Source organism: Rhineura floridana, chromosome 3 (genome assembly GCF_030035675.1).
Source record: "Rhineura floridana isolate rRhiFlo1 chromosome 3, rRhiFlo1.hap2, whole genome shotgun sequence".
Taxonomy (NCBI): domain Eukaryota; kingdom Metazoa; phylum Chordata; class Lepidosauria; order Squamata; family Rhineuridae; genus Rhineura; species Rhineura floridana.
This window is the reverse complement of record NC_084482.1, coordinates 188,101,360-188,116,977: the sequence shown is the minus strand read 5'-3', so window position 1 is coordinate 188,116,977 and position 15,618 is coordinate 188,101,360. Positions and strand designations below refer to the sequence as shown.

The 15,618-nt window shown below is 43.0% G+C and overlaps 1 protein-coding gene across 1 annotated transcript in view; it reads left to right on the top strand.

Moving 5' to 3' along the window:
- Positions 1-15,192, top strand: part of SLC25A20 (solute carrier family 25 member 20) — a 29,847-nt gene extending 14,655 nt beyond the window's left edge. The window contains exons 4-9 of the mRNA XM_061618802.1: positions 5,194-5,284; positions 8,386-8,503; positions 9,409-9,481; positions 11,298-11,407; positions 13,062-13,186; positions 14,781-15,192. Coding sequence (XP_061474786.1) covers positions 5,194-5,284; positions 8,386-8,503; positions 9,409-9,481; positions 11,298-11,407; positions 13,062-13,186; positions 14,781-14,843 — 580 coding nt within the window. The 3' untranslated portion in view covers positions 14,844-15,192. The remainder of the gene's footprint in view (positions 1-5,193; positions 5,285-8,385; positions 8,504-9,408; positions 9,482-11,297; positions 11,408-13,061; positions 13,187-14,780) is intronic.
- The last annotated feature ends 426 nt before the right edge of the window (positions 15,193-15,618 follow it).

Here is a 15,618-nt window from a genome sequence, read left to right as displayed (position 1 = left end):
TCTCTTCACCAGACTGAACATGCCAAGTTCCTTCAACCTTTCCTCATAAGACTTGTTCTCCATACTGGCTATCATCCTCATCGCCCTCTTCTGAACCCGCTCTAACTTGTCTATATCCTTATTTATTTATTTATTTATTTAATTCAATTTTTATACCGCCCATAGCAAAGCTCTCTGGGCGGTGTACATCAAGTAAACACTTTACATTCAATTTAAAACCACCTGGTCATCAAATCAACAATTTAAACATACATAAAATGAGGTGCCCAGAACTGAACGCAGTATTCCAGATGAGGCCTGACTAATGCAGAATATAGTGGGACTATTACTTCCCTCGACCTGGAAACTATAGCTCTGTTTATGCAGCCCAAAACCGCGTTTGCCTTTTTTGCCGCAGCATCACACTGCTGGGTCATGTTCAACCTGCGATCCACTACAATTCCAAGGTCCTTCTCACATGCACTACTGCTAAGCCGGGTATTTCCCATCCTGTACCCGTGCATTTTGTTTTTGTGGCCTAATTGCAGAATCTTGCATTTATTTGTCTTTATTGAATTTCATTTTATTAATTTCAGCCCAATTTTCTAGTCTATCCAGGTCCCTTTGGATTTTATTCCTGTCTTCCATTGTGTTAGCTATCCCTCCCAGTTTTGTATCATCTGCAAACTTCATAAGGCTTCCCTCCACCCCATCATCTAAGTCAATGATAAAAATGTTGAAGAGTATCGGTCCCAGGACAGAACCCTGTGGCACTCCACTCGAAACCTCCTTCCAGTCCGAAGCAGAGCCACCGACGACCACCCTTTGAGTACGGTTTTCCAACCAGTTGTGAATCCACCTGACAGTATTTCCATCTAGTCCGCATTTGACCAGTTTGCTAATCAAAAGGTTGTGGGGGACTTTATCAAACGCTTTGCTGAAATCTAGACAGACGACATGTACAGCATTTCCACCATCTACTAAGCTAGTGACCCAATCAAAAAAAGAGATGAGATTAGTTTGACAGGATTTTTTCTTGACAAACCCATGCTGGCTCCTACCAATCACAGCATTGTCATCTAGATAGTTGCCAATGGACTCTTTTATTATCTGTTCTAATATCTTTCCTGGTATTGAAGTCAGACTGACTGGCCTATAATTCCCCAGATCTTCTTTTTTACCCGTTTTAAAGAGCGGGACGACGTTTGCCCGTCACCAATCCTCCGGCACCTCTCCCGTTCTCCAGGATTTCTCAAAGATGATGGCAAGAGGTTCCGAGAGTACATCCGCAAGTTCCTTCAATACTCTGGGATGCAGTTCATCAGGCCCTGGAGATTTGAACTCATTTGAACTCATTATCAATCTCGAACTGCAATCCCGACCCCTTACTGAGATTGCTACCGATGCAAGGTTGCACACTGTTCCCTTTTTGGGAGAAAATGGAGGCAAAATAGGTGTTGAGCAGTTCTGCCTTTTCCTTGTTATCTGTCAACATTTTGCCATCCTCATTGAGCAGCAGTCCCACTGTTTCCTTGGTCTTTCTCTTGCTTCGAACATATCTGAAAAACCCCTTTTTGTTCTTCCTTGCTTCCCTCGCCAGCCTCAGCTCATTCTGGGTTTTAGCTTTCCTTACACTATTCCTGTAAGCCCAAGCCATTCGTTGGTACTCTTCCTTGGTGATGCGTCCTTCCTTCCATTCTTTATACATGCTGTTTTATATTTTGACCTCCTCCACCAGTCTTCTGTGTAGCCACATTGGCTTTTTCTGCTGTCTTCCGTTTTTCTTCCTCTTTGGAATTGTTTACGATTGCGCTTTTTGTAATACCTTCTTCATGAACTCCCACGCTTCTTGGGCTCCTTTTTTCTTTAGTCTATCTAGCCACGGGATCCTACCCATCATTTCCCTGAGCTTGCTAAAATCAGCTTTCCTGAAATCCAAGGTCCATATTTGACTATATTCTTCTTTGGCTTTCCCCAGAATCAAGAATTCCAGCATTACGTGGTCACTTTCCCCCAGGGTACCAACCGCTTTAATTCCCGTGACCAATTCATCCCTGTTAAGATCAGGTCCAGGATTGCCAATCACCTGCAGGGAGATATGATAGCACTCTTCAAGTACATGAAAGGTTGTCACATAGAGGAGGGCCGGGATCTCTTCTCAATCGTCCCAGAGTGCAGGGCACGGAATAATGGGCTCAAGTTGCAGGAAGCCAGATTTCGACTGGACATCAGAAAAAACTTCCTAACTGTTAGAGCCATATGACAATGGAATCAATAACCTAGAGAGGTAGTGGGCTGTCTGACACTGGAGGCATTCAAGAGGCAGCTGGACAGCCATCTGTCAGGAATGCTTTGATTTGGATTCCTGCATGGCGCAGGGGATGGACTCGATGGCCTTATAGGCCCCTTCCAACTCTACTATTCTATGATTCTATGAAGAAACACCTCTTCTCTTCCTGTCTGACCAGTGTTTCTTCCTATATATTTTTATCATTGCAACTTCTCATCTTCAGTTGTTACTGCATCAGATGATTTTTTTTTAAAGAGAGAAATAAGGGTAAGAGAGAAAAAAGGTGATGGTACTGGTTGACGTTCTTGTGTGTCCTTTTCTTCTTCAGCTATCAATTGACATGACTTAATAAATTTCAGTCAAACGCATTTTAATTCTTTCCTAGGAGTGTTTTTAGGGCCGTCATCTTCTCATTGACTGCAAGAGCCATCCATTCTTTTTGCTGCAAGTGCTGCTCAGTCATTACTTATGTCTGGTAGCATTCTGCAGATAGACATGGATGTGCTACATCATTCTTTCTCTCCACCCCCTTACAATTTGGCTTGCTGTTTTTTGGGGTGTGTGCATGTGCTACATTCTATATCCAATCCAAATTTTGCATAGAATCACGGAATGTGTTCCTGTTTTCATGCAATTCCTGCTGAGAAAATGACAAATTCTGCAAAACATAAATATTGTATTCTATATAAAACATGTACATTGTTTCAGTTTTCAGACAGGGAGTTTTGTTTGGTCTGTTTCTGCAAAAGCAGTAAAGGGTCTTGTGGCACCTTAAAGCAGAAGCCACCAACCTTTTTGGACCAGAGGGCACATTTCAAATTTTGAGAGAGTGCTGGGGGCACCAGTCACAAAATGGCTGCCATGGGGGTGTGGCATAACACAAAATTAGAGAGCAGTCATGGTGAAGCTTTTTCCCATAATTGTCTTTCCATACTAGAGAAGGCTTGGTCTGTTGAATTTCTGCCTGTCATACAACTGTTAAAGGCACAGAAACCCTGTTTTTCCTCCATAGCCAACCTTAAACCAAAGCCTAGACTGTCATCCTATACCCACTTACTTGGAAGTAAGCTGCATCAAACACAGAGACTTACTTCTGAGTAGACATGTATACCATTGTACTACAAGTTAACTATACAGTGAATTTTTAATGAGTCCCTGGTCTTTAGCTCCTGCAAAGCAGAAGATGTGCATAAGCCTCTTTGTAAAGATTTCACATTTGGCCTGGGGGGGCAGATTCTTTAAAATTCACCCACACTTATTGTGCAGCAGTATGCACAGAAAAAAAATTCTTTCTAGGCACTACCTGATCTCAGGCGACCCCATTACAGGAAAGATACATCCTCTGGTCTATTCCTTTTTGAAGCCATCTATGTTGGTGGCCATGGTGGTGACTTGGGATGAGGTGTCATCAGTACGTTCAAATCACGCAGCCCCTTTTCTCCTTGGAAGTCCTTGGTTGACTGGATGAGGCAAATAAGCTCAGCCCCAGGCCTGATAGAGATGTTAATGGTAAGAGCGTGGCTTAGCCAGTTTGGGAATGGGTTGTTTTCGTCATCTGGATGGGGTTGTGTGCCTCTTGAAAGAGCAGGTGTGCAGTCTGAATGTGCTCCTGAACTCAGTGCTGTTCCTGGAGCCCCAGGCCCATTGCCAGTCATGGCCCCCTTGTTATAGAAGCCCCTTCTTAGAAAGGTTTGGCAGGTCTGCTTAGTTTGGGTTCTTCTGAGGTTTGTTAAGACCATATTTGTTCACAGAAAAGCCTGGATGGGGGACCTTTTTCAGACTGAGGGCCACATTCCTTCCTGGGCAACTTTCCAGAAGTCACATGCCAATGATGGATGGGACCAGAGGCAAAAGTGGGTGGGACAATAAATGTAAATTTTACCTCTGTACGGTAGGTTAGTTTTACATACGCTCTCACACACCTCTCTCTCTCCTCTATCCAGGCAAGTAGCAAGCATTATCAGAGTTCAAGCACACATTACAGCCTGAGGAAACTCCCAAGGATGGGCTGAGGCAAGGAAAGTGAGAGATACGATCTTGGGAGAGGGTGTGTGGCCTGAGGAAAGTCCTGAGGGCCAGACAGAGAGGCCCAGAGGGCCACATTTTGCCTCCACTCCTGAGGCTTCTCGCCCTTGCGGTAAAGTGTTTTGGGAAAATATGAATAGGAATATGATTCCAGATTTGTAGTGATGTATTGGAATCTGCTTACTACTGTGGTTTTGTAATTGTTGCTCATGCTGTCTTTTTATTTTTAATTGGATTTTATTATTTTTAAATTGTCATTAGCTGTCCTGAGGCTCTTTTTGAAGCACCTGGTGAGATATAAATGGGGAAAAGGTAAAATGATGAAATTGTCATTTAATTGCATAATTAAATTTTGTTCAGAACATTGGTTTTCTTGGCACATAATTAAAAATTTTAAAACTGAAAATTAACAGCCCTGTTAATATTCATACTTTAAAATAGTTGGCTCATATTTTTCATTCTTTTGTTCTTGAAAAGGAAGTGTCTTTGAAAGAATGCATTTCTGAGCACTTGTTGATTTAATAAGGTGACATGTCTGTCCTATTAGAACATAAGAAGAGCCCTGCAGGATCAGGCCAAAGGCCCATTTAGTCCAGCAGCCTGTTCTAACAGTGGCTAGTCAGATGCCGATGTGAAGCTCACAAGCAAGATATAGGCACAATAGCACTCTCCCATTTGTGATCCCCTGAAACTGGTGTTCAGAGACATACTGCTTCTGATTCTGGAGGCTTCCTTAGCCATCATGACTAGTACCCACAAATATCCTTATCCTCTATGAATTTGTCTAATCCCCTTTAAAGCCATCTCAGCTGGTGGTCATCACCACATTTACTCTGAATCTTACAGGGTGTTTAGTAAAATGCATAACTTATGATTAATGCCCTCTCATCCCTGTGCAGATATCCCCAGATTTTTGCAGCAGGCATGCTTTCTGGGGTGTTCACCACTGCAATCATGGCTCCGGGAGAGAGGATCAAGTGCCTTTTACAGGTAAGAGGGCCTGAGGAAGTCATCCATCCTTTTGGGAAGCTTAGCCAATCACTGCATCCTAACAGAAGCTTCACATCCTTAAATTTCCTTATCACTGGGTAGCCTCCTCTACCCTTCATCCAGAGGTCAGCATGATACCATGTAGATAGCTAATTTTCTAGACGTTTTAGATTTCCCCCAGGCCATATGAATAAGCATATATGTTTTTGTGGATAAGTGTGTATATGTATGTACAATATATATGTATACAGTGGAGGATGGTCTGTTAGGGCAAATAGGGCACTGTCCCACCACCTTCAGCCAACCCCCACCTGCCTGCCTTCTTGCTTACACTGAATCCAGAGTGTAGTACTGGCTGTCAGCTTCCTCCTCCTTATTCTCTGTGTTGCCCTTGTTGAACTCGGCAGGAAGTAGGAGGATGGGGACAACTCTAGAATTAGCTGACTCTGCCTGTCATTGGCTCTGGCTCCACCTACTGTTGGGCTCCCTGCCTTCCGCCCCACCAGTCCCAAAGAGCACCAGCCACCACACTCGTGTGTGTGTGTGTGTGTGTGTGTGACAGAGAATGTATAGATATGAATGACAGGATACTAAAATTGTCAGGGAACTATGTTCTGACTCCTGCTAATCATTGGCACATCTTATTCTCCCCAGTTTTTTTTTCTTATGATACTGCTCATATGATGGCTGGAAGTGGGGCAGAATGACAACTGGAGGAGCAGGAGGGGAGAGATGGAACAGATGTCCAGCCATCTGGTTAGAGGCTTGGGTTTCCAGCAATAGGTTGCAGGATGCCCATCAAGGAACTTAGGGTATACATTCTTAGCATGTTTACTTTGTGGTGGTTAGAACAGTTTTCTGGCAATAGGGCTGAAGGGCCTATTATATGGCTGCATAACACTCTTCCTGGTCCTCAGCCTTTCTTAAAGCAATGACTTGCCTCTGTCTCACTGAGACATGGCCCCCTTCAGTTCCTTGCAATGAAAGTCTCTTTATGTCCAAACTGGCTCTTGGAGAGGCAACACTCATAGGGTGTGATACATCCTGATTCCTTTCTGACTGCCAAGTAACTCTTATCTCCAGGCAACTTCCCTTCCCTTCCCAGCTCAACCGGGCATGATCCAGTTGATCAGAACAGTCTCTTCTATTTTTTCCCAATGTTGGTTTCCTTGGGTCAGGGAGGAAAAAGGGGGAGGTTTCATAGAATCATAGAATAGTAGAGTTGGAAGGGTCCTATAAAGCCATCAAGTCCAACCCCCTGCTCAACCCCCTGGTTTGCACCAGGCATATGGAAAGAAGGTCTCAGGAATCCTCTTTGGGCCTCACAAAGGCCTTGGGTCTCCCCGCCTTACTGAAAGATCGCCCACTACCACTCATGTTATCCCACCTTCAGTCATCTGAATATCCAGATTCATTCCCCATATAAACAACATGCCTGTTTATTTCCAAGTTTACATCTTGAATGTCCCCCAAGGCAAAGTTGCTAAGTAAGATTTTCTTGCATTTAATTAATGTTATGGATAGTACACTTCACAAAAGTTGTTTTAAGTGGCTCTTTTTGGACTAGGTAAGAAATTAGAAGTTAAAGAGCTGGAAAAGTAGGAAGGGTGCAGAGAGAACAGCTGACAGTTTGTTTATTTTAATCCAAGCAAGAATTTTGAACCAAATGTCAGTGACTTACAAAGGTGATTTGTTAATCTGAACAACCTAAAATTAAGAGCAACCGTAAGAAATTTTGGTTGATTTGTTATTCTCATTTTATCTCAAGTGAAGGTTGTATTTACTTATGCTTCATGTTTGTGTATTTCATTGTACTTGAAATAGCCTATGGCAGGTGTGGGGAACCTTTGGTCCTCCAGATGTTGCTGAACTACAGCTCCCATCAGCACCAGCAAAGATGGCCAATGATGCTGAGAGTTATAATTCAGCAACATCTGGAGGGCTAAAGGTTCCCTACGCCTAACCTTTGGCTATTAAATATATATCATACATCGAGTGGATTTCGTTCCTATCCTTTTTGGTGCACAATCATTCCATGGATTGTGTCTCACAAGCTGCTTCTGAAAAAAGAATTAGGGTCACAGAGCTGTCTTTCAGCAGTTTTAGATTTAGTGGTGAAATGAAAATGATAAGAAATGAATCTTTATTGCTCAAAGCCATAGGCTACTACAATTCATCACATGTAAAAGGGGGAAAAACATACTAAAATACAAGTCATATTTCAACAAACACAGTTCAACAGCATGCAGTAAAGGGACAACAGCACTAAATTTCAAATAAAATTTCCCCTCCTGAGTGAAAGATACACTGACCCACCCCATATCTTAGTGGATAAGTATTACAGCCATAATGGTGCCAGGGCACAACCCACTCACCCCACAAGGTTTTTTTGGTGTCTAGCTCTTAGTTTCTCCGCATGTAGAGCAAATTTTGCCAACCGCCAATAGATGTATTTCCCCTCTATTCAGCACTGGTTAGGCCTCATCTTGAATACTGCGTCCAGTTCTGGTCTCTGCACTTCAAGAAGGATGTGGACAAACTGGAACAGGTTCAGAGGAGGGCAACAAGGATGATCAGGGGACTGGAAACAAAGCCCTATGAGGAGAGACTGAAAGAGCTGGGCATGTTTAGCCTGGAGAAGAGAAGACTGAGGGGAGATATGATAGCACTCTTCAAGTACATGAAAGGTTGCCACACAAAGGAGGGCCGGGATCTCTTCCCGATCGTCCCAGAGTGCAGGACACAGAATAATGGGCTCAAGTTACAGGAAGCCAGATTTCGACTGGACATCAGGAAAAACTTCCTAACTGTTAGAGCCATATGACAATGGAATCAATAACCTAGAGAGGTAGTGGGCTGTCTGACACTGGAGGCATTCAAGAGGCAGCTGGACAGCCATCTGTCAGGAATGCATTGATTTGGATTCCTGCGTTGCTCAGCGGGTTGGACTTGATGGCCTTATAGGCCCCTTCCAGTTCTACTATTCTATGATTCTGTGTATTGTTGCCTGCTAGCAGAATACATATCTATTTAGATTTAGTGGGTGTTTCAACAATCCTATGGTTATAGTTGATGAGAATATCATTCTTTCAACCACTTAGATCCAGGCATCCTCGGGTGAAATTAAATATGGGGGCCCCTTGGACTGTGCCAAACAACTCTATCGTGAGGCTGGCATTCGAGGCGTATACAAAGGAACAGTGCTCACTCTTATGAGAGGTAATTGCTAGGAAAGCGCTCTTGAAGCCCTTCCTGTGGAATGCCCTCACCTTAGCAGTGCTACTGGCGCCAGTGTTGTTACTTGTAACCCTGTAAACTGCTTTGAGGTTGCTTTGTTAATGAGAAGCCATATATTAAATGTTATTAAATAAATAAAATAATACTTCAGTGCCAGGTCAAGACCTATTTATTTGCCTGGGCAGTTTAAGGGTTTTACTATATGACTACCTCCTCCGCTGCTGCTGCTGCTGCTGCTGCTGCTGTGTTTGGCTTTTAGCTGTTTCCAATGTGGTGTTTTGTAATGTTATTATATATTTTGTCTATATTATTATTGAACTCCTCCCTAATATCTATATAGATGAGGTTATAAATATTTTAAATAAATAATAAAAGCAGCTGGGGGGGCGGAGAGGGAAAAGACTGGCTCAGAATTACTCCTTTTGTGTTTTATAATGGGATGTTCTCTTTTTTACTTGGTTTCTCCATCCAGCCTCTCCTCTGTCTTGGGTGACATCTGCACCATACATTTAAAGCACTCTTACGCCCTTGTCATGGCTTCCCCCAAAGAATTCTGGGAACTGTTGTTTGTAAAGGGTTGAGCTGTAGCTCTGCGAGGGGGTCTCCTAACAACTCTCAGGACTCTTAACGAACTACAGTTTTCAGGATTCTTTGGGGAAACCCATGGAGATTAAAATGATATAAGAGCTTTAAATGTACGGTGTGGATATAATCTCAGTCAAGCCACCTTGTTCAAATTCAAGGCCTAGAGGAATGTTGTGTTTCGTTTACAAATGGCAGAATTTGTCTTTCCTCCCTGCCGAATGTTCAGTTTTGACTTGCTTTTGCAAAATGCCCTAGTTGTGCCTCTGATTTCTTTCAAATCTGAATCTGTTTGTCTGATCCAGATGTTCCAGCCAGTGGAATGTACTTCATGACCTATGAATGGCTAAAAAATATTTTGACACCGCAAGGGCAGAGGTAAGTAGAACCCTGAGTTTCCCACAAGTACATCAGAGAAATATTTCCTGCAGCTGAGTGAGAATAATATTGTGTAGTTATCAAAAACACTACTACTCTTGGATTTGATGTACTATTTGGATAAGTGTTCCCAGTGAAATGCCTAAAATATTTTGATCAGTTGTATTTTACTTTCATTTGTATTTGGCTACATAAAAATGAAATGAAAACATACTACTACTAGTAGTAATATTACCTAGCATTTATGTAAAGAATTTCAAGTGATCAAAGCACTTCACATGTTCTGTCACGCTAATCTTCACAGCAGCCTAACTGGATGCATCAACATATGTGCCACTGGGTATGGATAATGGCACAAGGATAGAATATATGGATCCACATAGTAACTATGATGGATTTTTCCCCTCTGGCACCAAGTTATAAAGTCCTCCCCACCTTTCAAAGCACAGCAGAAACTCTTTATCAATATCAAAAACAGCTTGCTGGGCAGGGTGGAGCTTCAACGCTACCTTCCTGGCAGGTGTGTGGCTGCAACTTACTGGGACAGTTGCGGGGGAGTGAGGCAGTTGGGAGGTTGGTGTGGTGCAGGCACACCAGTGGAAACAATGAATGGGCTTTGCTGATGGCCCTGCTCTGAGCTGACCTCCCTGTCACCTCACCTCTTTCCCTCTGAGTAAGCGGTAACACACTTGCTGGGAAGCTAGTATTGCAGCCCCATCCCTCTTAGCAAGTCGCTTCTGATCAGCATCTACATGAGTTTCCAGATTTGTCAGCACTGACACAGCAATTAGCTATACTTTTAAGTTAACTTTAATTTGCCATTGGCTCCAGCAGTTTCTTTTCTGCTGGGATTGCTGCAAAGGATCGCTATTCTGTTGAGCTAACACCCTACCTCCCTGTGAAAGAAAACTGACCAACAGCAGTTGAAAGAGCTAAAGAAAGCCTCTTTGTTTCTCTTTGATGGGAGGAATGGGTGCAAATGTAATGGTGTCAGATCCTTGTTCTCATCTACTTCGAGTAGCATCCATTCCTTTCAGCCATTCCTTATGTGCCTGACGCAGTTGTGACAATTCAGCGAGGACTGCACCCTTCACTGCTTGTTCTCCATAAAAGGGGGCAGCACACAACTCCCATCATAGAATGCAACTTCTGCTCCACTTGTAAAACTTCTGTATTCTTTGTGAAGTGCTTATGCAGAAGCCAGATTCTAATAAGAATCAGCTGTCATGAAAGGCTATTTTCTAAACTTCATGAATGCAGAAGACTTGAAAAATCTGCACGGCAGTGTCTGCTTGAAGGCTTTGAAGCCAATGGGACCTTGGACAGGGCTGTTACTGACCAAGAGGCCTTCTGGCACCTCCATAGTTCCCTGTGTAAGATGTGGGACTTGCTTGGTAACGAGTACAGATTCCAGGGGTGGGCAGGGAGACACAACTTCATGTCTGTAACATTTTAGTATCTTCTTTTAATTGCATTTCTGGTCCCAAGAAATTATGATCTTCAGAAATAGAACTGAAAATGATGACGGAGTCTTGTGGCACCTTAAAGTCTATGGTATGCACTTTTGTGGACTTGAGTTCGCTTCATCAGATGTGTGAAATGTTGCGCTCAGAATAGAGATATAGAAGAAGAAAAACCCTGTAAACAGTGGGGTTAAATGGCCATGAAATGCAAAAAAAAACCACAGTCTGACAATTTAATTAAAGCTTAAACGTATTCAAAATAAGTACAGTGTGACTATTCACAACAGCAGTAATTGATGATGGAGGTAACTGACCAATCTCTCTCTCTCTCTCTCTGTCAATGTTTTCTGCAGTGTCAGTGACCTCAGTGTACCCAGGATTCTCTTTGCAGGTGGCATGGCAGGGATTTTTAACTGGGCTGTCGGGATCCCTCCAGATGTGTTGAAATCTCGCTTCCAGACAGGTGAGCCAGCTCATGCTCTAATCCAGATGACGTGAGGCAAGAGTAGTGTCTCTTGGGAGATTACTCTTTTGTCTTTGTGTTAATGTGCGTTCCAAAGAGATCCCTTTTCCAGGGATTTCCACTCATTCTCAGCAGGTGGTTATCTGAAAATGAGGCAGGAAAACTGAACTGGTACAATGACAGCTCGGTAAACTTGTGTGGCTCATGGCTAATTTTACCTGAATGGGATTAGAGAAAACACAGAGGTGTAGCTAACAACATCCATGGTTTCACCCACTTCCCTGAGTTCCAGGGTAGTTCTACCATATCCTTAGGAGAATACCCATTGGAGGATTAGCTCTTTCAGGCTCCTTTGGCACACAGTCATCTTCAGAGCTCCTCTGAGCATCGTTCCTGGGCAATAAGCCATGGCAGTCTCCCTGTTTAATCTGGCACCTGATGAGACATCTGCACCTTTCTTTGCTGTATGGCAACTGTTCAGTCCCATTGTAGCTATTGGGTTGGTTGCGCAGCCCAAATTCTCAATTGTCTTTCTCCCTCCCCAACCCCCTTCTAATTGCTGGCTTTACAATTGCAACTCTGGCCACAATGGGAATTGGAAATGAAGTGGGATATAACCCCATTTTGCAGCCTCCTTACTTGACGCTTTCTGTTCGGCTTTTTTCTGGAGGAAGCTTTGCATCAACTCTCCTGCTCTGTGTAAGGCTTGTATATAAGAACTTGTCTGGTCAGCTGTGGTGAATACAATTGCCATCAAACAAAGAGCTGGGAAGCTTCTATAAAAGGGAGAGGAACCTGTGGCACTTTTTGGACTCCCAACTCCCTTCAGCCCCAGCTGCCATGGCCAATGGTCAGGGATGATGGGAGCTGTACTCCAGCAACATCTGGAGAACCACAGGTTTCCCCCTCCGTTTTATAAACTGGAAGGAAGTTGTTTATTTCAGGCCATTCTGTGCCTCTAATGACTTCCCATAGGTATGTGTGATGGGGTTGATTTTGGGGGCGGGTAAGTGGGCTAGAACGTTTCTGGACTCATTTGCAAAACTGGTTCAGCATTCTTGCCATGGCCATGCCTTGCATGCTCATCAAGCCTTTCAGATGAGTTCAGAAAGATTTACCAGCCTGCCAGACTGTCTCTGTAGCTTGAACAGTGGGTTGGGCAAGCAACTTGCTGTTAGTGGGCAAGTGGCTAACTTCAAGGCTATTACTTCCAGAGATCCTCTTCTGAGGAACAGTTCCATTTCCCTCCCTCTGCGCAGGGACTGTGTCACTTCTATCAAGGCCCATAACTAGGGATGAGGAACCTGTAACCCTCCAGATGTTGCTGGACCACAGCACCCATCATTCGTGACTACTGGCCATGAAGGCTGGGGCTGAGGGAGCTCGAGTGCCAACAACAACTGGAGAGCCACGAGTTCCCTGACCCTGGGCCATAGAGTACTTACCGTTGCAGAAAATGTGTTGCATTACCACTGCCAGTAATAGTTCTAACTGGAGGATACTGTGGTGAAGTGCCGAAAGGAGAGAGAGTGATTGACGGGGAGTAGGGAGGAAGGAGGAGTGAGAGGCTGTCTCCCCTGTCCAGGGTTTCTTGGTGACTGGGGCTCATGAGATGGCTAAGCCATAACGTATATGCTTTTGCCTTGCTCAACAGCCCCTCCAGGAAAGTATCCCAATGGCTTCAGAGATGTTTTGCGAGAGCTTATTCGAGAGGAAGGGGTGATGTCTCTGTACAAGGGATTTACCGCTGTAATGATCAGGGCTTTCCCTGCCAATGCAGTAAGTGAACAGTGGCTTTAATGTTGATGTTGATGATGATAATTTTGGTTAGATTCTCACAGCTAAAGTATTAGCAGACTTGACTTTACAACACTATTTCTTCTACAAAGGGCATCTAGTCAATCCACCGCTGAACCAGGTCACCCTACACCATCCAGACCAGAGTGTACCACCAGGACCACTTTTTTATTATTTAGGCATATTAAAGTCCACTTTCAGCTTGTCACAAGATCCCAAAGCAGGCATCTGTCAATAAAACAAACAGTTACAGATCAGGCAAGCCAGCCATACCCTATAGAGAAAGGGATATTGGAGCCAAACTAAAAGTGAGACACAGATTTTGCTCAAGCCAGTGTAAACTTGTGCATTTGTTAGTTGGTGGGAAATGGATGTATAGCCACTGGAAGTGGACATTGCCAAACAAGCTTTGATTACAGGCAAACTCAAGATGGATACTAGACAGAGAAAGGGCTACTAGCCAATCTTCCAAGCCCCCAAACATGGCTGTCAATCATCTCTAAGCAAGAGCAAAACTTGGCTTCCTCTAAGTCATCTCAAGGGAAATTTGATTGGGGTGTGAGTCTAGCATGCAATGATATGACTTTGCGGCAATTCCTGATGCTCCAGAGGAGAAGAGGGAGTCAGCTAATCCCACCTAGTTAATTAATGAGCTTCTCCCTCAGTTGGCCTTCTTTGTTTTAAAGTTAATGTTAATAACAGAACTTGAGCAGGTTCTTTTGCTTCCTGGTCTGTGCCGGCACTTTATTTCTATGGTTCAGTCTCTTTTTCCATCATAAGATCTGGGCAGCAATCCAGTCCACGGAAGAAGAAATGCAGGAAAATTCCACCGTGGTGATACTTGGTAAAAATTGTTCATGTAAACTTTGTAAGAGATTTTGACTTTATAAGATAATGACGTGGAGGTTCCAGAAATGTTTAAGATAGGGAACTTTTTTGTGGAAACTTTTCTGAAGCCTTAAACAGTTTTAGTGTGTTTATTAGTAAACATACCTTAAAAAAATGCTTTGTTAACTTTATGTCTTGTTAAAAGTTTTCCAATAGCCAAAGGTATTTAAACTGAAATATGTGATTAGGAAAAGCAAATTAGTAAAACACTTAATGTGCAAATATTAACATTCAGACAAATCCAAAGCTTTACTTAGAAATTATTTTTATTGGAAAACGTGTGTATATTTTAAAGCAGGACAACTCAACAGATACACTTTTTATTGTATTGTTTCATTAAATGAGTTATGGCTTTTTTAGACATGAGACATAATTTTGCATGGGAAAAATATAGCAATGGGAAGTCTTCTGAAAAATACTCCACATCGCTGGTCCAAGGCCCCCTAGAAAGTGTAGAACTGGGATCTTTAAGCTCCAGGTCTTAACGCACTAGTTACTGTGCCATATTATCTCATCATCTGAGTTTACTCCAGTTGTCTCAGCTCTCCATTAGTGATTCTAAGTGAGGGGGGGACAGAAATTCCTTTTAAATTCCGCTCCCTCAACAATGGTAGCCTCTAGTGGAGATTTTTAGCCCTATTACCCTTGTGATAATTTAGCCTTTGTGCTTTTTTGCATTTTCTTCCAGGCCTGTTTCCTTGGCTTTGAAGTCGCCATGAAGTTCCTTAATTGGCTTTCACCAACTCTGTGAGCACCAGAAAGGCATGTTCCTAAGGGAACATGAGGATAAGAGGAAGAATGCAACTGCATTAGAGGAGCAAGCAGAATGATGAAACAACATAAGCTATAGAAATGACTGGTTTACTAACAACCATTTTTTGCCTTACTTGTGCCCTGTGGTGGGCACTGTGTGTTGCCATTTGGAATCTTGAGCCAAAGCTCTTCCTGTTGGGAATTCAAGACATATACCTGCCTTCTAAACCCAAAGTTACCATAGTGGTAATGCTACTCATAGAAAACCTTATTGCTATTAATAGACATCAAAACAATATTTTTCCTTCTCATTTGCCTCCTTTGGAAATAAAGACGAAATATTTTAATTTCCCATTTTTATCTCTGTAAAGAAGCACATTGCTGGTGGTGATAGTGCTCTGAGTGGGAATTGGCATGGTTGCTGGGTGTGTGTGTGGAATCTAGGCACTCTGTACTTAACACTTAATTGCATGCACTTACGTAAGAAGATCATTTTGCTTTGATTAACAGATACTGTGTACAGTCTGCCACTAAGGTGTTCCTATGTAAGCTCCATTGAAATGAATGAGACTTATACAAGAGCATTTGTGTTCATATGTAAGTCCCATTAACTTCAATGGGGCTTGTACAAGACACAATCATGGCAGATACTGACCTTGCGTCTCCATTTGTTACCTTGAGGTGTGTAACTCACAGTCAATGGCATGTCATACTGCTTTGAACTACTTCATGCACTGAAAGTTAGAGGACTGGGGGCAATAGATCTAAAATTA